Source organism: Sminthopsis crassicaudata, chromosome 2 (assembly GCF_048593235.1).
Source record: "Sminthopsis crassicaudata isolate SCR6 chromosome 2, ASM4859323v1, whole genome shotgun sequence".
NCBI classification, from domain to species: domain Eukaryota; kingdom Metazoa; phylum Chordata; class Mammalia; order Dasyuromorphia; family Dasyuridae; genus Sminthopsis; species Sminthopsis crassicaudata.
This window is the reverse complement of record NC_133618.1, coordinates 612448962-612469943: the sequence shown is the minus strand read 5'-3', so window position 1 is coordinate 612469943 and position 20982 is coordinate 612448962. Positions and strand designations below refer to the sequence as shown.

The window sequence follows — 20982 nt, the reverse complement described above, 5'->3', positions numbered from 1 at the left end:
CCTGTCATCTCCAGTATAGCTGGCCACTGGACTCAGGATGGCTCAAGAGGGGAAAGTGAGGCAAGTGACCTTGCACAGCTTCTCTCCCTTAAATCTAATTAACTTGCACATCATAGCATTACCTCCTTCAGGTCCTCTTCAGAGTGAAGGACAAATAGCTATAAATCTCCACAAGGCTATAACTTCAAAAGTTCCTTTGGCAGCTGGAGCTGCTTTTGTTTACAGCAGAGTGGAGTTTTGTCCTACCCAATTGAGAATAAATGACATTACTAAAATCTGCCATTGCTTAGTTTGTTCAGAGGGAAGGGTTTTCTTACTGTGTCAGTATGGCTTTTTGACAGAGAAGTTAATGTTACATTTGATGTTAATAATATTCCTGTCAATTCCAGTAGACTTGGGATGGAAAATACCTTCTGCATCCAGAGAGTATTATAGAGACTGAATGTGCATCAAAGAATACTATTTTTTTTTTTTTACCTTTTTTTGTTTGCTTTTTATTTCTTGTTTTTCCCCTTTTGGTCTGATTTTATCTGTACAGCATGACAAATATGAAAATGTTTAAAAGAATTACGCACGTTTAATCTGCATCAGATTGCTTTGTTGTTTTGGGGAGAGGGAAGGGAGATAAGGAGAGGAGGGAGAAAAATCTAGAACACATAATATTACAAAAATGAATGTTGGAAACTATCTTTATGCATTTGGAAAAATAAAATCGTATTGAGGAAAAATGAAAAGATAAAATCTGGAAAACACCCCAACAATATTCTTGTTGGTAGCTTCCACAATATCTGGTACATAGTAGGTCTTTATTAAATACTTGTTTACTGATAACTAATGCAATAAAATTCAGACTCATTTAAGGCAGCTCACAATCTGTCTTTCTAACATCATTTAGTGTTACTAGTTGTAATATACCCTTCCTTTTCATCACATTACAGAAGTCATTTCCCTCTAAAGCTGCCTTCTGCGCTCAGAAGTGCCCCTCATCCAATTTCCAATAATGTTTTCTCTCTTCCAGATATTCCCTAGGGTACTTGAATACTTAACTGCGTACTTGTAGACTTCCTTTTATATAAGACCCTTGAAGGCTGGGAGGAATTTGCTTTGTCACTCCAGTACCTTACATACCTCTGCTTATCCTTCATACATTTGTCTGACTTTACTTGCTTTTAATGCCCTCTAAGTCTTTTGATCTTGGTTAATTTCTTAGGTGTTTGGTGAACATCATTTATATATGGTTTTTTAGGATTAGAGAAATTGGTACTATACTGATTAATCCTTTGCAGGTTGGATGAGAAATTGGAGTTCACATCTCTTTTCCTACAATTCTCTTTTGTTATGTCAGCTTTAAGGACTATTTGCTGCCCAAAGACATAAAAATTCTAAAACTATTAGTTGATTGAATTCCTGCTAATAATGCTCATCAACACAGTTATATTTTGAAGAATTGATTTATTTGCTCACAGTATAGGTTCATGATACAGAACAGGCTTTTTGAAGTTTTTCTATTTGTGATCCCTTTTCCCCTTGAGAAATTTTTATATGACCCATGTACATAGGTATATAAAATACATATACAAACCAAACATTTACTGATAATACATCAATTTTGCAAGAAGCTAGAACATATAAGATTGGGCCAAGAACAGCTGTTTCATGGATACCGTGGAATTTTGTCTAGGACGGAAGGAGAAGGCAAAGATTTACACATCAAAGAACAAATAGAAGAAAGGGAAGATCTGTATCAGGTAAAATTATGAAAAGTAATAAATGTTGGGGATAAAATTACAATTGGGCTATTGACACTGGAGCTGTAGTTACTTGGTGTGCCTCATCTTAATTAAATAGAGGTAATAAAATAGTCCAGAAATTCTCTTATCCCTACCCATTTAATCATTTGAGCTCAAATTTGAGGTCTCAACTACATTCTGCAGGCTCTAGCTAGTAATATGATCTGCTGCTTTAGGCAAATGGCAGTAAGAAAGCCAAACCAGAAAAAATTTTTCTTAAGACATTGACTTGCCTCAACCTGGGAATACATGCAAAGGGGGTAGGTGGGAATGAATAGTATGAATTCTTGAAGTTACCAGAGTTTGGCCAGTGCTCAGGTGGAATTAGGTTTGCTGAATACTTCCTAAGAGGAAAAACTTGAATTGAGCTTTAGGGGAAGTTGGGGATTAAAAGAGGGAATACATTTTTTGGCATGAGGGACAGCCTGTTCAAATGCATGGAGGTGGAAGATGGGAACAGCAAATAGGCTAGTTTAGTTAGAACAAAGAATGGATGAAGGAGAGTAATGTGAAATATAGAAAGGTAGGTTAAAAGAGATGTAATATATTGTGTAGACTGGCATATTTTAAAGAATTTTATATGTCATGTTGAAGAATTCATTTTGTCTTAGAGGTAATGAGAAGTATAAGATTATTTTTACTGGTATATGTATGATAGATTATAGAGATACAAAGAATGGAAATAGGGAGATCAACTAAAAATCTATTAGAATAGTCCTTATGAAAGATTTTGAAAGCCTAAATGAGGGTAGTGATTGCTTGAGTTGAGGAGACATATGCAAGAGATATTTGTAGGCGTAATTGATCTGACAGTAACTTTTTGGATGTGGTGGTTTGAGGGATAGAGGAATTGAGAAGGATTCTGAGGCTGCCAGGTTTAATGCCTGGAAGAATAGTGATGTTTAAAAAAATTAGCAAAGCAGGAGAAAAGATAAGGGATGGTGGGGGAAAGAGAGGAGAGGGAAAGTTTTCTTTCTTTTTTTTTTTTTTTTTTTTTTTTAAGGCAATTGGGGTTAAGTGACTTGCCCAGGGACACACAGCCAGGAAGTGTTGTGTCTGAGACCAAATTTGAACTCAGGTCCTCCTGACTTCAGGGCTGGTGCTCTATCCACTGTGCCACCTGGCTGCCCCGGGAAACAATTTTCTTTTCCCACATTTTAGTTTGAGGTATTCTAAGGGATATCTAGAAGATTTCTGTTCATGATCAAGTTGGACTATATGAATTTGAAAAAGCTGTTGATGGCAATAGCAAATAGCTGCTTGTTTGTGAAATGTGAGTGTATTCCTAATTTATCTTCGCTTATTAACTAGTAATGCATAACAAATCAGATGTTGCTTCTATTCCTTTCTCTGTTCGCATATACATATATAGGAGCAAAAAGTATGTGATGCCTAAATTTTTTCCTAATGGGCAAATTTCTTAGGCATACTTGACCCAGTTTGAGAACACTGATTCCTATCACTTGATGAAAGGAGAAGGTAACTGGAAAAGAAGAGTAGGATAATATACAGAGGGAAGTCCCTAATTGATAATGGTAAGAGTGAAACATCAAGGAAGTAAATCCAATGGCAATGACACCATGGCCTCAGTATAATGCACACAGTTTCATTATGGTAATCATGTTAATATAGGATTTTATTAGTGGTTTTCTTTGTTTTGGAGAAGGAGGTGATAAAAGCCTCTTTGTCTTGCCAAACTTTCTTCAAGAAGGATTCTATGAAGATTCTCCTTTTTGTCTTGCAGCATATCGCACAGATGAGGGCCAGCCCTGGGTTTTGCCGGTAGTGAGAAAGGTAGAACTTCAGCTTGCTAAAAATGACTCTCTGAACCATGAATACTTACCTATCTTGGGACTGCCAGAATTCCGAACCAATGCTTCCCACATTGCTCTTGGGGAAGATAGCCCAGCCATCAAGGAGAAGCGGGTAAGTTCTGGGTAAGGAATTATCTTTCCTTTAAATATTTGTGGAGGAAATTCACAAAATGATACTTTGAAATAAACCAAATGACAGTGATAAACTTTGATTTAGAGCAATATGATTATAATGATAAAACTAGACAAATGATTTTAGGATACTCTCTAGAAAACACATCCCTCTAGAAAACATACCTCTGGCTCTTTAGCACATGAATATGAACTAACTTTGATCACATTACTTCGGTTTAATTTTACAATCATCCAATTCTATCAACTAGTTAATTCCAACACATTAGAAAGTAGCAATTAAAAAAACAAGGATCTGATGAGTTATTATTTTATGTTTACTGTGCTGTGCACTGAGAGGCAGCTAAGTGGTAGAGTCAAGACTAAGCTTTCTAGGTTCAAATCTGGCCACAAACTGGCCTTACCAGTTGGGCAAGTCACTTAACTCTCTTTGCCTTCATTTCTTCCTCTATGAAATGAGCTACAGAAGGAAATGACAAACTACTTCAGTATCTTTGCCAAGAGTCACAGGGGCAGAGGTGGCTGAAAACAACAGAATGACAACAAATATTAAGGACTATAGAAAATAAAGGAAAAGTGTAAGATAAAGGTCCTGTTAGAAAGATTACTGAAGATAGTACATACGATAATACAAGTCTGCTATTTGGTGTGATACTGTATTATTAGAATTCCAAAGTGAAAGAAATTGGAAAAGTGGAATTTGAGGGTCTTTTTGAGGATAGGCAAGATCTGAAGAGGTGAAACACAATAGTGGGTAGAGAGCCAGACAGAATAGGCAGATCAGAGTTCAAGTCTTGTTTTTGATATATTGGGTCATGCCTTCAGATCATGGTCCAGGTCGGAGAATTTAGACATTTTAGTCACTTTTCTTCACACGACTCCAAATTATTTTACAAAAGGCTAGTACTAATTCACAGATGAACCAGTAGTGCATTAATCTTTCTTTAATCTCTTCAAGATTCTTTTGTCAACTTTGCCAATTTGTTAGATATTAACTAATATAATTAAATTATAGATATAATAATAAATTATGAATACATAAAACCTCATCATTGTTTTTGTTTGTATTTCTTCTATTAGTAGTAGTTTAGAGCATTCTTTCATGTGATTGTTAATAATTTGCATTTTTGAGAACTCTTTATTCATATTCTTTGACTACTTCTCTATCGGAGAGTAGCTTTGGATCTTCAATTCCTGTCTTGTTAACAACTGATTAATATATTATCAAACACATTTACCTTGCAGAAATTCTGATTCAGGCTTATTAACTTAAAACATTAGGTAGATGTAGTTTTTCATCTACCTAATAAAGCCAGACTTAGATATATGCTACTAGTAGGCAGAAGAGCTTTATTTCTTCTTCTGCTAAGAAGTTATTGGTATTCTGCTACCTCAAAACTCAAGGCTGCAAGTATCAGTAGGAAAATGTGGGTATACATGTGTGAAGATGCTCATTATGGAAACTAATCTTATAAACCCTTTAGTTTCACTGAATTTCTGTGACTCAAGTAGATGTGACTTAAGATGCAACTCTTAAGGGGAAGATGAAGCTGAACAAAGGGAAGGAATGAGTATAACATATGATGTCAGAATGTCTGAAAAATAAGACTAGTTTAGAAAAATGGGACATATTACTAAAAGATGGATTAATCTGACAAGCTGAGATTATTTTATGTGTTTCTAAGAAATTTTTAAACCTTGGTTCAGATTCTGCAGCAGAGAAATATCCTATAGAGATTTTTAGTCTCTGGAAAATATGAATAGAATTTAACTATCTTCAACCAATGATCATCTTTCTATATTTCAGATAGGAAGTGTGCAGGCTTTGGGAGGAACAGGTGCCCTTCGAATTGGAGCCGAGTTCTTGCGCAGGTGGTACAATGGAACAAACAATGTATCCACTCCTGTCTATGTGTCTGCTCCAACCTGGGGTGAGTTTTTCACTGTCAGGAAAAGATGAAAAGAGAGAACAGGAAAAAATGATCTTTTTGATTTCTTTATTGATTTATTGATCAATCTTAACAAAATATTAACAAAACCTTGATGACTTGTGTTGTAGGTTATGTGTATGAGTAATCTGATGCTAAACTTCAGATTTAAGTAAGAATAAATGGTAAAAATGTGAGACTGGAATATTGGACACGCAGATACCTTGGTAGCAGGACACACTATTACAGTAAAATACAATTGCAGTTGTAATGTGACTAGTAGAATTTATATCTTCGGCCTTTACAGTTCTAGGAAGTCTTATAATAGGAAAGAAATCTTCAAAATCCCTAAGAAAAGGTCTCTTTGTCTTGTGGAATTTTAGATTTATGGTAAGCAATGTTTGTGAAACACTACTTTTTATTTTAGAAAATCACAACGGTGTGTTTGGTGCTGCTGGCTTTGTGGACATCCGAACATATCATTACTGGGATGCAGCTAAGAGAGGGCTTGACCTTAAAGGCCTGCTGCAAGATATGGAGGTGAGGGACTTATTCATTTAATTATTAATTCACTTATCCTTCATCTATCTATTACATAATAGAAAGTTACAGGGAGCCTTGTGGGAAGATTTTCTAGGAGGAAAAAGGGATCGTGTCTTTGAGTTAAGAAAGGCTTGGGCCATTTTTCTCAATTTAGATAGTGCCTAATTACATGTATGGAACAAATCCAGCTTTTTCATTGCCTTCATTGGCTTACCAAGCCAGTACTGATTCTACTTCCTGATATTTCCTGTTGCTACCAGTCAGAACTGATGCATATTGTTTTTCCTCAGAATGCTCCAGAGTTCTCTATCTTTGTCCTTCATGCCTGTGCACATAACCCCACTGGCACTGATCCAACTCCAGAGCAATGGGAGAAGATTGCTTCTGTCATGAAGGTAACTGGCACTTTCAGACATCTATCTATGATGCTGTTGACACAACCTTTTTAAATGCATGTACTAGTATGATTCCAAAAACCACTTGATAGGTACCATAAAGGTATGAGTAAATTCAGAGAATCATCTGTCTCAGAAAAATCCATATTAATGCTCTCAGAATCCTGCTGTTGTGGTACAGTTGGCATTAAAAATCAATTTTGAAAGGTGTACCTTGCTCACTAATTTTAGAGTTGGGATTATTTTCTGCTAAAAGCAAATACAATGTTAAAATGTACTGACTAAAAACTATTTAATGGAGTCCCTCTGAAGAGATTCACTTGTCAGAGCACAGAGGATTTCCCCTTTAATGTTACCATATATATTTGGTGGTATGATCCTTAGGTCTGAATAGGCTCACATATGACAAGGCCCTCTCCCACATTGTCCATGGGCCTTGTCCAGCTCCCGGGTGCCAATTTGCTATTCTGCTCATAGATGAACAGAGAAGGAAAGCAGAAGTTGTATCTATAGGAGTTAGGGAAAGAAATCAATGACTTACAATTATCTTGTAAGGTATTCATTCTGAGAAGTTAGGTTGTTTTCAGTTGTGGCAGGAGAATGGATTTATTAAGACTAGGGAAGGTTCTCCGTCTCTAATTCTCCTTCTCTTCTTGCAGCGCCGATTTCTGTTCCCTTTCTTCGACTCAGCCTACCAAGGTTTTGCATCTGGGGACCTAGACAAGGATGCTTGGGCTGTCCGCTATTTTGTGAATGAGGGCTTTGAGCTCTTCTGTGCTCAGTCCTTCTCCAAGAACTTCGGCCTTTACAGTGAGTGCCCTCTGAAATAAACTCCTTTAGCATACTGGGCCCATATCACACAATGGCTGGGTTGGAAGCCTTTATATGGGGAAAAGATCATTGGACTTAGATGTGATATATGTCTTTCTCTTTAGACGAGCGGGTGGGAAACCTGACCGTGGTTGGGAAAGATGCTGATAACGTCCTGCGTGTCCTTTCCCAGATGGAGAAGATTGTGCGTGTCTTGTGGTCCAACCCTCCTGCTCAGGGAGCTCGGATAGTGGCCACTACCCTTTCCAGCCCTGAGCTTTTTACTGAGTGGTAAGGTTCACAGGTAGAAATAAGAGGATTAGGAGCTTTATACTTAACCTATTTCCTTACATAAATTAGATGATTTTGTTTTATGTCAATAACTAATAACCAGACAGTTATTAATATTAAAGATTCCTTTATCAAATATTTATTGCCTACTGTTGTATATGTAAGGTACTAAAGTACCTGGTCCAGGGTAAGGGTCAATAAGATGTTTATGTGTTCCTTGTTTTCAAGGAACTATGCCTTTTTGAATTTCTGTGGACCTGAGAATCTCTTAGGAAGCTAAAGCAGGGGGGGATGGATGGACTAATAAAACTCAAATTCCCTTTCATCCTAAAATCTAGTATTCCAGAGAAGCATAGAGTATCCTACTGCTTCATTTTTTACAAAACACATTTTTTCTCAACTTTCTTCTTCTTTGATTAAACATACAAAATAGAATATATTTTAAACAAATATGTAATCAATTTTTTTTAAAGTGAAGATATTACCTAAGTCAAATACTTGTTGTTATTCTCTTTGGGACCCCATTTAGGGTTTTGTTGGCAAAGATAACAGCTAATAGAAGGTTAAGTGACTTGTTATTACAGCCAATAGTCTTAGGCTGGATTTGAATTCAGGTCTTTCTAGACTAGAGCCAGGACTATCTTCAAATAGTACTACAAACTTAATATAAGACATTTGGCTGTGGAGGAACTTTGAAAGATAGACTTGACTTATGGAAAAATAAAATATCCTAATCTCATGGTATTCTACTACCCCTAGTAGCAACATTGACTTACTCTCTTGGGCTATATGTGGTCTATCCATTCTGTCTTCATGGAGTGACAAGTCAGGAAGAAACCCTTTATGGATCAGAATATCTAGCTTTATCACATGAGAATGATGATAATTAATTCTTTCAAAGTAATTAAATGATCAAATAGTTCTTAGTTTGATTAGTGACCACTCTGAAATCCAGAGTACTAAACCATAAAATTTACTATTACTATAGTATTATTTACTAATACTTGTGAGACATACTTATAACCATTTTATAGAGTCAGTAGTTGTCAATGGTCTCTGTTTAATCAAGTTCAACCTCAACTCATTGTTAGATCTGCATGAGTTAATACATTATTTTCACTACAAAGCAGGCCAGTCCTCTCAACCTAAATTTTTACAGCTACTTTTAAGGTTTGCTAGCTAATTTTTAATTGGTAGGAGTGTTTAAACTGAATTAGAGGATCAGGAAGTTTATACATAACTTATTTCATTACATAAATTAGATGATTTTGTTTTATGTCAATAACTAATAACCAGACTAATAGTTATTAATATTAAGGATTCATTTATAGTTTACTTCATTTCCCACTCTTACAGGAAAGAAAATGTTAAGACAATGGCTGATCGGATTCTGTTAATGAGAGCTGAACTCAGATCGCGCCTTGAAGCTCTTGGCACCCCAGGAACCTGGAATCACATCACTGAACAGATTGGAATGTTCAGTTTCACAGGATTAACTAGTAAGTCCAAGGCAAACCTCCTTCTGGGCTGTCTATTTGTAACTATTGTGCTCTGAAATTGACTTTATAGGGAAAACTTTGCTAAGCAGCTGTTAAAACCTTGTTCAGCTTTGTTCCTTGCTTTTCTTTATCTACCTTCTCCAATTTCCTTTCTATTTCTTCTTACACAGATTTGTCATTTATTCTATCATAGTTTCATATAATTCATCTCTTTAATTGGTCATCAATTAAGCTGTTAAGGCAGTTAGTCAGTATAAAACTCTGGAGAGGTCAGTGATGTAAAACAAGTATGATTTTCTTATTGTTTCCTGCTTAAATCCCCTGAGACCCTTGAGGGTTCTAATAGCCTGAGTTGCTATCTTAGCCCCTGACAGATGGTTGGGCTTTTTTTAGCCATGTCCACTTGGAATAGCTATATCTTTGGAACAGAATATAAGCAAGTTAGGAGAGACATCAGATTTTACTTCTTTCTAACTTCAGGTCAAGGTCTAATGTTTCTGAACCCTTGTACATGCTTCCCATTATCTTCAAGCTTCACCGCAATTTTCAATAATATTTTATTTTTCAAATTACATATAAAAATAGTTTTCAGCATTCCAAATTTTCTCTCCTTCCCCCCTGCCCAAGGCAGAGTAATCTCATATAGGTTACAATCATTTTACACATATTTGGATGTTGATCATGTTTTCACTACAATTCTCTATAAGATTTCTTTGGAGAAAAAATGATGGAGGTTCATTAGTCAGAGAGATTCTATAAAATAATCTTTTGAGATGTGGAAGACTTAACCACTTTAAAATGTAACAATCAATTAGGTGGATTTTTTGTCAACTAGCATGTGGGAAGACATCTTTTTAAATCCTAGAGATTTTTGTGTGACCATTATGATGAGTCATAGAAGGGAAAAAGGAGAGCTTGATATTTACTTGGCTTAGAGGCCAAAAATTTGAATTTGGGAATTGGGAAGACTTTTTCCACTTACCAAAAATATGATCTTAGGCAAGTTCTTTAGTACTTTACTGGGCCTCTGTAATCCTGGGAAATCAGTTTAACTTTTCTTTTGTTTGTTTGTTTGAATTCTCAAGATAGTTACTTTATTTTGAATATTTTGATTGTTGTGAAAAGGGTGCTTTATGAACCTTAAACACTAAAAACAGGAGCCATTAATATTGGGGGCAGAGTGGTATAGTGGAAAGAGCACTGGGCTTTGAGTCACAAGATTAAAATTAGAGTTTTGGCTTTTCTACATATTTCTTGTGTGACTTCAGGTAAGCCACCTGGATGACAAACTCATGCAAATGTAAAAAGAAGTGGTTAAACTATTTCAATTATCTCTTCTTAGCATTAAATTCCACCCTTTTAGAAGTAATAACAATGATTGGGGACAGCTAGATAGTGCAGTAGATCAAGCCCTGGAGTCAGCAGTTCAAATCTGCCCTCAGACACTTTATTATCTACTAGCTGACAAGACTATTTATCACCCTGGGCAAGTCACTTAACCCCAATTGCCTCTCAAAATAAAACCAAAAACAATGATAAATGAGATTTTGTAGAAAGTGTTTCATAGGATAACATATATATCTTAGTTCTATTATAAGTAATAAGCATTTCTAAGGGAGGGAGGGTGTAGCTAACTGTTTTGGTAGGTTACTGGGAGATACTGGATTCAAAAGAAGAGGAATCTTATCTGGATTATGCTTAAATTTAAAGATTCAGAGAAAACATCTTTAAAAAAGGCACAAATTTTTATTTTTATAGATCTCAGGAAGTACTTTGTGATCATAATTTTTTTTATGCTTCATATAAGCATCTGTTAAGTATAATAGTTACCTATTTCTAGGATTTTCTTTTCATTTGAAAATTAGGGAGATAGAAAAAGGTAAGTATTTCATTAATATGTGTATTTACAACATGGTAGAATTTTTATTATTATTTTGCAGATTCCATAATTTTTTACCTTTCTAAAAATATTAAAATCAATAAAGTTGAGCTTTTTTCTTCCAAAAATTGCAATTGCATCTAATTACAAATAATTTTATCTTATAGGGTACAGTGTCATTTTGCTTAGTATGTATTAAGTTAATATTAAAATCCATTTTTCTATATTAGACTACCTTCTATTATTACTTAACAGATATTACTTAGAAACTTGATGTGATTTTTTTTCACATTTTTTTTTTAAAGAATCATAGAGCCTTATATCTAGAACTGAAAAAATAACTTTGAGTTCAACCTTCTCATTTTGTAAATAAGAAAACTAAAGTAGTCAAGGAGAATAAGAACCCAAGATCACACAAGAATTTAGTTGCAGAACCAGGATTTGAATCAGGCCCTTGACTTTAGAGCCAGCATTCTTTCCATTGCAGTAGAAAGTATCAGTGGAAAAATCTTTATTCTTACTTGTACCTAACTCCTAGTTAACAAATAAAAGAAAAAAAAGTCAAAATTCACAAATTTTTTGCTAAAGACATTGAAGGAAATATTTCTACCTATAAAAAAATGACATCCATATTGTTCAACATTTTTGTTCCGATTTGCTCTTGGGAACATTTTGAGGCTGGATGTTGCTTTGAATATTAATGATAGTTAAAAGGATAAGTGGAATTCTACTGGACTTTAATTTTACTGCATAATTTATAAATGACTGAATATTATAGTCTTCTGTTTTGATGTCTTTATTTGTCTATGTTTTAGTCAAGCCAGTTATTGAGTATAGAAATTAGGCCTCCTCTTTTCAGATCATCTACAACTATATCCTGTGAATTTTACCCTTGAAAACATAGGTTTCTTCAAATGTAATTTCACGAAATACATTGAAGTGAAGCAAAGGAGCCACTGGAAGTATTTTATCCTAAAATAGCTACTGAGTATAGAAATTAGGTCTTTAGCAATTCCTGGCCTATGAAATGTGCTCTCAAAAATATTAAATTTCTTCAAATGCAAATCAAAAAAATACATCAGGCTAAAGCAAAGGAGCCATTGGAAGTATTTTATCTTTTTTTTTTTTTTTTTGAGGCTGGGGTTAAGTGACTTGCCCAGGGTCACACAGCTCGGAAGTGTTAAGTGTCTGAGACCAAATTTGAACTCGGTTCCTCTTGAATTCAGGGCTGGTGCTCTATCCACTGTGCCACCTAGCTGCCCCTGGAAGTATTTTATCTGAAAATGGATAGTCTGACATTGTCTTAATGAGTTTAAAACTGATGCTCCAGCTCTCTCACTCTTACTCACACTCATACATGGACAAGGCAATTGGGGTTAAGTGACTTGTCTAGGGTCACACAACTAAAAAGTGTTGTGTTTGATTTTAGGGCCAGTGCTCTAAAGGCACTGTACCATCTAAGTGCCTCACAGAACTGATGATAAAATAGCTTCTGTGTTTTGAATTTCTTATTTTAGATTGTAGAGTTTTTATATAATTATCAGAATTCCTTTTTAATATTTAATATTTAGGACCCAACTTAAATCTAACTTGTAAAAGATATTAAGAAGCTATTTAAGTAAATGGGAAAATCAGTTCAATCATAATAAATTTTCTAATAAAGGGGCTTCTTTGGTTTTGACATGCTCATGTCTGGCTACATCTCAGTGCTCTGGGAAAACCTAAGACGTTTTGGGGAGCTTGTTAGGAAAGAGGACCTAGTAGTTCTCTGCTGTTGATACAGTTCTCTTTGCTGGCTAACTACATTGTAACTACTATGTTTTATATAATATGGAAGAACATTGTTATTAGAATGTGTTACAATATGGAAGAAACCTCACCCTTGTATTTTCTGGAAGACAAAGCATAACTGGTCCTTTTTCAGAATTAGCTAAATGTAAGGGGGACAATTTCCACCTTAAAAATAGCTTTGTTTTTCAAAAGTTAACTTGGAAGTCAGTTGTTTTTAATTTCAAAGTATATTTTCCAAACACTGGTGTCTACGTTCCTATGTCTTATAAAAACCTATTTAACTGAGTGATTGAAACACTGTACCTCTAAAATGGGAGGAAAATGTATTACTTGTAAATGCATTATTTTCTGACCTGTTTTGATTAATAGGTGGAGATTTTTATAGTGAGTGTAAAGGATATTGTGAATATTTTTAGGGCCACTAGAGAATGATAGTGTTGCTTCTGTGTCTTAATTCCCTATATACTTGAGACAAGTATTATCTTTAGCACTAATTTTATGGGTATGGCCACAAATAAGGTAGTTTGGAACTCACAAATGGAATGAAGAGAGGAACAAAATGGAAAGAGCCTTTAATAACTTATGCGAGAGTTAGAAATAGGAAATTAAATAGGAATTAAATGAAGGGCTTAAAATGAAATGGATTTAAATAGGGTGCAAAGATTGCTGACTGTATAACTCTTCTGTGAGCAGTTAAAGACAGAAGAATGAGGAGATTGATGCTGGTTTACACAGTCACTTGATCATCATCATAACATTTATTATTACACTTTATTATTATCTGATTTTTATCAAGAACTTAACAAGCCAAGCCAAATAAACTTTATATCTTTTTTTTTAAAAGCATGATTACTTAACTGATAAATCTGAAAAAAACAAAAACAAAAAAAACCTGTATGTAATTAGTTTATCCAAATTTTTAGCAAAGCATTTGATAAACTATTTCCTATCATAGGGACTAAACTTGTGACTTACATAGAGAACTTTTTAAAAAAGGAAACCACTTCTAGTGAGTCAGCTTTTCTGCAATTTAGACTCTTAGGGAGCTTCCTAAAATATGGGAGTGGTGAGTGGCGAGTTATGTGACTTGCCAATGACACAGCCAGCATATGTCAGAGGCAAGTCAAACCTAGGCCTTTCTGGCACTAGACCACAATGTCTCTCATATCTTATTTTGTTTTCTGTTTGTAGAAAAGAGAAGGTTTTGGGACTAAATAATAAAACATTTAGGTAGAAATAGAATTACTTGAATGACCATACAGTGTCAGCTTGGCAGATCTCTAGTGAAGTATCCCAGGAATACATAATTGGTCTCCTGGTTTTGAATGTTTTTATCAGGGACTTTGGTAAAGGCTAAATGGTGTGCTTGTCAAATTTTCAGTTGACACAAATCTGGGAGGGATAATACATGCCCCCCCCCCCCAACTGTACCAGCCCTTTTTATGCTGTAAAAAAAATTAGGAAAAACAAGTGGATACTCATCTATGTGGGAATGGCTAGATACATTATATTTTAATGTCATGAAATTATTGCTCTATATGACACAATGAATGTAAAGAATTAAAATGAGCTCATATAAATTGATAAAGAACAAATAATTCCAAGAAAATAATCTGCTCAGATAATCTGATTATGTAAAGGAAAAAACAATGAATGATGCAGGAACTCTTTAACAATGTGATGGTCAACTCTGACTTCAGATGACTGAGAATTAAATATATTTTCCTCCTCAGTAGCAAAATAACTTTTGAAAAGAGATCTTAAAATGAAAACATACAGGAATATTACAGTCAAATTCCAGAGATCCAGATCAAGCAGAGAATATTTGCAACCAGCTGGAAAGAAAGAGTTCAAGTATTGTGGAGCCACAGTCAGAATAACACAAGGTTTTGCATCTTGTACATTAAAGGATTGTAGGACTTGGAATATGATATTCTGGATGACAAAGGAGAATTACAACCAAGAATCATCTATCTAAAAAGCCTTCTTTTGGGAGGAAAATGGATATTCAATGAAAGGATTTTTAGGTATTCTGGATGAAAAGAACAGAGATGAACAGAAAATTTGGCTTACAAATATAAGACTCCAGAGAAACATAAAAAAAGGTTTAACAGTAAAGAGAAATCATAAAGAATTTAATAAGGCTAAACTTACATTCCTACCTAAGAAGATACTTTTGTAACTCATAAGAACTTTCTCATTATTAGGGCAATTAGAAGGATTATATATAGACAGAAGACCCAAATGTGAGTTGAATATGAAGGATTATATCTTTTAAAAAAACCAACAAAAAACAAAATTAAAGAGCGAGATAAATGCACTGAGAAAAAGACAAAGGGAAAGGTAGAATGGAAGGGAAAATGGAAGTAAAGTGGAAATGAGAAGGAGTGAATGAACCTTAATCTCATCAGAATTGGCTCAGAGAGGGTATAAGATTCACATTCAAGTGGATATGCAGATCTGTCTTACCCTATGGGAGAGTAGGAGGGGAAGGGTATTGGTATAAGAGAAAAGAAGGTAATAGACGAGAGGGCAGATTGGGGGAAAACATGTTTGAGGAAGGTCATATTGAAAGAAAAGAGATCCAAATAAGTATGGAAATAGGATACAATTAGTAATCTTAACTGAAAAAAAAAATTTGTGATTAATTTCTTTGATAAAGGCCTTATTAAATATAGAAAAATGAATTAATTTTTAAAAAGAGCCATTTCCCAATTGATAAATGATCCAAAAATAAGAACAATTTTCAGATGAAGCCATTTGTTATATGAAAAAAATGCTCTAACTCACTATTTAAAGAAATGCAAATTAAAACAATTGCAAGATACTACTTTATAATTATTAGATTGGCTAATAGGATGGAAAATAAAAATGACAAATGTTTGATGTAACAGGGGAAAATATTATTGTTCTGTTGGTGGAGTTATGACCTGATCCAACCATTCTGTATTGAAACTATGCCCAGAGGTCTATAATCTAGCCCCAAAGGTTCTAAAGCCATATATATCCTTTAACTTAGCAATACCACTGCTAAATCTATATCCATAAAGAAATTTTTTTAAAAATGAAAGGACCTAAAAATAAAGCAACTCTTTTCTGGTAGCAAAAAAAAAAAAAAAAAAAAAAAAAAAAAGGAAATTGAGGTAATACCCATCAATTGGGATAGTTAACAAATTGTGATATGTGATTGTGATAGATTGTTATTGTACTATAAGAAATAATGGGTAAAGCTAGGTGGCTCAGTGAATAGAGCACCAGTCCTGAAGTCAGGAGAACTTTAGTTCAAATCTGATCTCCCACACTTAGCACTTCTAGCTGTGTAACCCTGGGAAGTTACTTAACCCCAATTGCCTCAGCAAAAGAAAAAAAAAAGAAATGAAAAAAAAATTTTTTTAAATAAAAAAGAAATAATGATCAGGCTGCTTTCACAAAAACCTGAAACTAATACAAAGTACTATGTACAAAGTAACAGCAACATTGCAAGATGATCAGTTGTAAATGACTTAGCAATTCTCAGTAATACGTTGATCCAAGACAACCCTAAAGGACTTTAGATGAAAAATTTTATCCATCCCCAAAGAATGAATGGATGGTATTTGAATACAAATTGAAGCATACTTTTAAAAACATTATTTTTCTTGAGTATTTTTTGTGTTTTCTTTTTCTTTCACAGCATGTTAATATGAAAACATGGTTTGCAGTTCCACCTATATATAACCTATATTGAATTGTTTTCCTTCTCAGTGAGGGAAATTGGAAAGAAGAAGAGAATTTGGATCTCAAGTTTTTAAAAAATGAATGTCAAAATTGTTCTTATGTGTAATTGAAGAGAAAAAAAACCCAGTAACATAATGAAGATTTCCTTGAATACATGTTGCCCTGGTCTCTTCTAATTCTAAACTTCTGTGGTCCCTTACCCAGGGGAATGAGGAAAAGAAAATGACAGGGAAATGACAGAAACATTGATCCTTTTAGCTCGGTAAAACTGGCCAGTTTTTCATTCAATGAGATCTGTGACATATTTCAAAAGATTAAGAAGATGAGTCCCATCCTACCCTTTTTATGCTAGCTAGTCTTAGGGCTTGTATTCAACACAATCTCACCTACCCTTCATTAATTATAACCAACACCCAACAACTCAACTCCTGCCTTAAAAACTCCTTACTTTTTAACTGGAGATTGTTCCCTTAAGACAACTTTAATCTAACCCTGATTGAAACCTATAGGAACAGTAGTAGCAGTTTGCTGAGCTGGCCCAGAGCAAGTGCCACTGAGAAAGCCTCCATTCCCTACATTTAGCATATTCACCAAGAAAAAAAAATATTACTTATAAGACACAATCAAAAACATTTAGAGACTGCCATTTTAGAGGGCTGTAAAATCATATTAACCCTTTGGGCATAATGCTAAAGCCATATATACCCAGAGACTACAATGTCTTTTGAGATAGGTGTAGGGAGGGAAGAGAGGGCCAGGTGGAGCTATTCATTGAAAGATAAAGGATGCTTGTAAGTCACATCATAGATTTAGAGCTAGATGCCACCCTAAAACTCATCTTTTCCATCTTCCTCATTTTTCAATCCCAAACTGGTTAAATTACCTTTTCAGGATCACAGGTCACTCAAGTAGTAAGAAGGAAAGAATCTGTGTCCTCTGACTCCAAATCTATTGTTCCTTTCATTGTACCACTCCACCACCTCTCATCTTGCTTCTGGGAATTACTCCTAGTGTCCATTTCAACAAGTTTTTATTAAACAAAAAATAAAGTAGACCTTGGCTTCAAGGAGCTAGTTGTTTCCTGATTGAGATGATAGGAGAGATAGCCTCAAAATAAAGTTTCTCTTAGGAAAATCTTTACTAGAGGGTTAATACTGAGGGTTAATAATTTAAAAAAAAAAAAAAACTATGTTTTATTTCATCTTTATATTTTCTCTACTGCCTGGTACATTGTTATTTACAAATATAGTAGGCACATAGTACATTTTTAAAAATGTCATTGAAACTGAGTGTCTTTATGTATGAGTACAAAAACATTTGCATATTATTGAATGGTCACATTCTAACAAGTGTTAGGTTTTTGTGTATATGTCTTATCTCCTCTGCTAGATGGTAAGTTCCATTCATACATGGACATAGCTTATTCTTTCACCACAGCATATAACATGCTTCATTACAAATAGTGATTTCAATGAATATTTATTGAATAAATGGTAGATGCAATTATGTACAATTCACAGTCCCTGGTTACTAGAAACTTACACTAAAGAATCTGTTTGAAGTACTCTTACTCCTCCAATAGAGAGGAATACAGTAGAATGTAAGCTGGGAGGGCAGCCATTTTTTTTAATTTTGTACCTTCATACCCCCAAAAAAGTACATTTTAAATCACTTAATTTTTTTTTTTTTGTTTGTTTGTTTCAAGTTTTCTTCTACCACTCTCCCTCACCACTAAGAAGGCAAGGAATTTGATACCCATGATACATATGAAATCATGCAAATTACATTTTTATATTAGCCATATCAACTAAAACAAAAAAGCAAGAAGAAGAAAATGAAAAAAATTATAACTTTTTGGACTTTTGAGTTTACACTTAAAAGTTCATCCCTATGAAGTGGATAGCAATTTTCATCCCAAGTCCTTCTTGATTGTCTTGAATCATTTCAGAGCAACTTAGTTTTTCCACAGTCAGTCATCATTACAATGTTGCTATTATTGTGTATACTGTTTTGTCTTGAATCATTGTATTTCAGAGTAGCTTAGTTTTTCCACAGTCAGTCATCATTACAATGTTGCTATTATTATGTGTACTGTTCTTCTCTGTTCACTTCATTTGGCATCAGTTCCTATAGGTCTTCTTCCTTGGTTTTTCTGAAACCAACCCCTTGTCATTTCTCATAAAATAATAATATTCCTTCCCAATTAGAGACTACAACTTATTTGGCTATTCTGCAATTGATGGGTATCCCCTCAATCTCCAATTCTTTGTCATCATAAAAAACTCTTCTATAAACTTTTGTATACATTTGCCCTTTCCTGTTTGATCTCTTTGGGATACAGATCTAGTATTAGTGGATCAAATAATATGCATACAGTTCTAAGTTGTTTTCTAAAATGTACTGATTTGTAATTCTACCAAACAATTCTTTAGTGTACCTATTTTCTCCTTCAGCATTTATCCTTTCTGGGAGGCGATTCCTCAGAGTTATTTTAATTTGCATTTATTTAATCAATGATTTAGAGCAGTTTTTTCACATAACCAAATAGCTTTGATTTCTTCTGATAACTGCCTGTTTATATATCCCTTGATCTTGATCAACTATAAATTTGACTCAGTTCCTTCCATATCTTGAATTAAGGCATTTATCAGAATTTATTGTAAAAATTTCTTGTCATAAAACTATTTATTGCCTATGGTATCTTTTAGTAATATAGAGTTTCCTGGGTATAACATGCCCTCCTAGCAGTTACTATTACCAGTCTGTCCTTGTTCTTAGGCCCAACAGAGTACCTTTGACCACTGACCTTTGTAGTGTCAACTCTACCCAGCTCGTTTCCTCTGAGGCCTTCAAAGGTCTCTGGCCAAGATTTCTTGAATTGTAGTTTAATAACTAGTGATAGCGAGCTCAAGAACAGCCATGTGTAAACTTAAAAGCCTTTATTATAACCACTCACATAATGCCCTGACTTGTTAACTACTTAGTGAACACCTGGTCTGAAGATCCACGTGTTCACTATCAAACTCCTTACCTCTTTCGGCTATCCATCAGCTTGGCTTGGCTACCTCAGGTTAGAGAGCCAGGTTAAAGAGAGCGACTTGATGCCTGCAGTGGGCTTATAAAGGGCCTGTGAGGTCACACACACAGCCAACCAGTGAGAGAGCCTTCAACCATTACAAAGCTATCTCAATATGGCCAGGATCCCACCCCTAGGGCAGTCCTATATCCACAGAGATTACTTCTGGACCACTCAAATCTCCTGTTGCTCTGTGGCCACCCATTTAAAGGATCCTTACACCTGGGAGTTAAAAATTTGCAAAAGGCTACTTCTTCAGAGACCAAGCTTTTATTTTTTCCTATAAAAGTTGAATTAGAATATCTCTTTTGTCATTTGGTATCTCTTCTAGGGAGATGAAGTAGGAAAAGTGAAAATTTCCTAAATACTCAGCTTCTTTTGTGAACCCAGTCCATCCTGTTTTAACCATTGACTTTTGTCTTTTCAATAGCGAAGCAAGTGGAATATTTGATCAATGAAAAGCACATCTATCTACTGCCAAGTGGCCGGATCAACATGTGTGGCTTGACTACAAAGAATCTGGATTATGTGGCTACCTCCATCCATGAAGCTGTCACTAAAGTCCAGTGAAGAAGCACCCACCCAACCAGCAACACCAAAGCTGCTGTCTATCATATGTGTGTAGCCCCTGCTTGCACAAATCCATTATCTATATAGTGTAATAGTGACAATCAAAGGACTGGAATGACTACATTGGTGGGATACCAGTGTTTGGAGTTGACATGATTTGAGATTGCCCAGGATTAGGGCTCTTTTGGAGAGCCATGCAATATGAACATTTTTGATTTAAAGGAAAAAAAGAAGAAAAACCCATATTGTGATCATTATGTGAGTGAAGCATGTTGACCCACCCTTCTCCAATCAGTGTGTTCATGGTTTATTTGCTTCTGTGTGATTGTTGTAAAGAATAGATTATATCAAGTCATTTATTCTTGGAGCAAAAACCTAACCCCAAAGATCAAGTCAGCAGAAAAGCTGTGTGATTGTAGCCATTGGCAATGCCATTAAAACAAACAAACAAACAACCTTTTATCTCTGCATAGGGTTTCTTTCTGTTTCTTTTCCTTGGTTATTTCTGTGCTCTAAGTTTTGACTCCTTGGTGGTTTTCCAAAATCAAAGGAATGTTTCTCCCCTTTGTCTCAGAGTTCTGCCACATCCTTAAGCCTAGTCAAAACCCTACTCATAAAGGCATATAATACAACAAACCATGTTAGCCCCTGTGAATTTCGACTGATACAAGTATGATTTTTGCATGTAAATTAAGGTACTGAAATCAAAAGAAATGCTCTGCCTTTATGTCTTCCATTTATCTAGAG

At 34.8% G+C, this 20982-nt stretch overlaps 1 protein-coding gene across 2 annotated transcripts in view; it reads left to right on the top strand.

Annotated features, from left to right (window-relative positions):
* The window catches only part of GOT1 (glutamic-oxaloacetic transaminase 1), a 29594-nt gene extending 8904 nt beyond the window's left edge, over positions 1 to 20690 (top strand). The window contains exons 2-9 of one of the 2 annotated variants that reach the window (XM_074296038.1): positions 3535 to 3716; positions 5544 to 5667; positions 6092 to 6204; positions 6498 to 6602; positions 7262 to 7412; positions 7538 to 7703; positions 9060 to 9202; positions 20096 to 20690. In XM_074296038.1, the coding sequence (XP_074152139.1) occupies positions 3535 to 3716; positions 5544 to 5667; positions 6092 to 6204; positions 6498 to 6602; positions 7262 to 7412; positions 7538 to 7703; positions 9060 to 9202; positions 20096 to 20235 (1124 nt within the window). In that variant the 3' untranslated portion in view covers positions 20236 to 20690. Of the gene's footprint in view, positions 1 to 3534; positions 3717 to 5543; positions 5668 to 6091; positions 6205 to 6497; positions 6603 to 7261; positions 7413 to 7537; positions 7704 to 9059; positions 9241 to 20055 lie in introns of both variants that reach the window. The other variant, XM_074296039.1, reaches the window with a different exon arrangement.
* Positions 20691 to 20982: the final 292 nt, after the last annotated feature.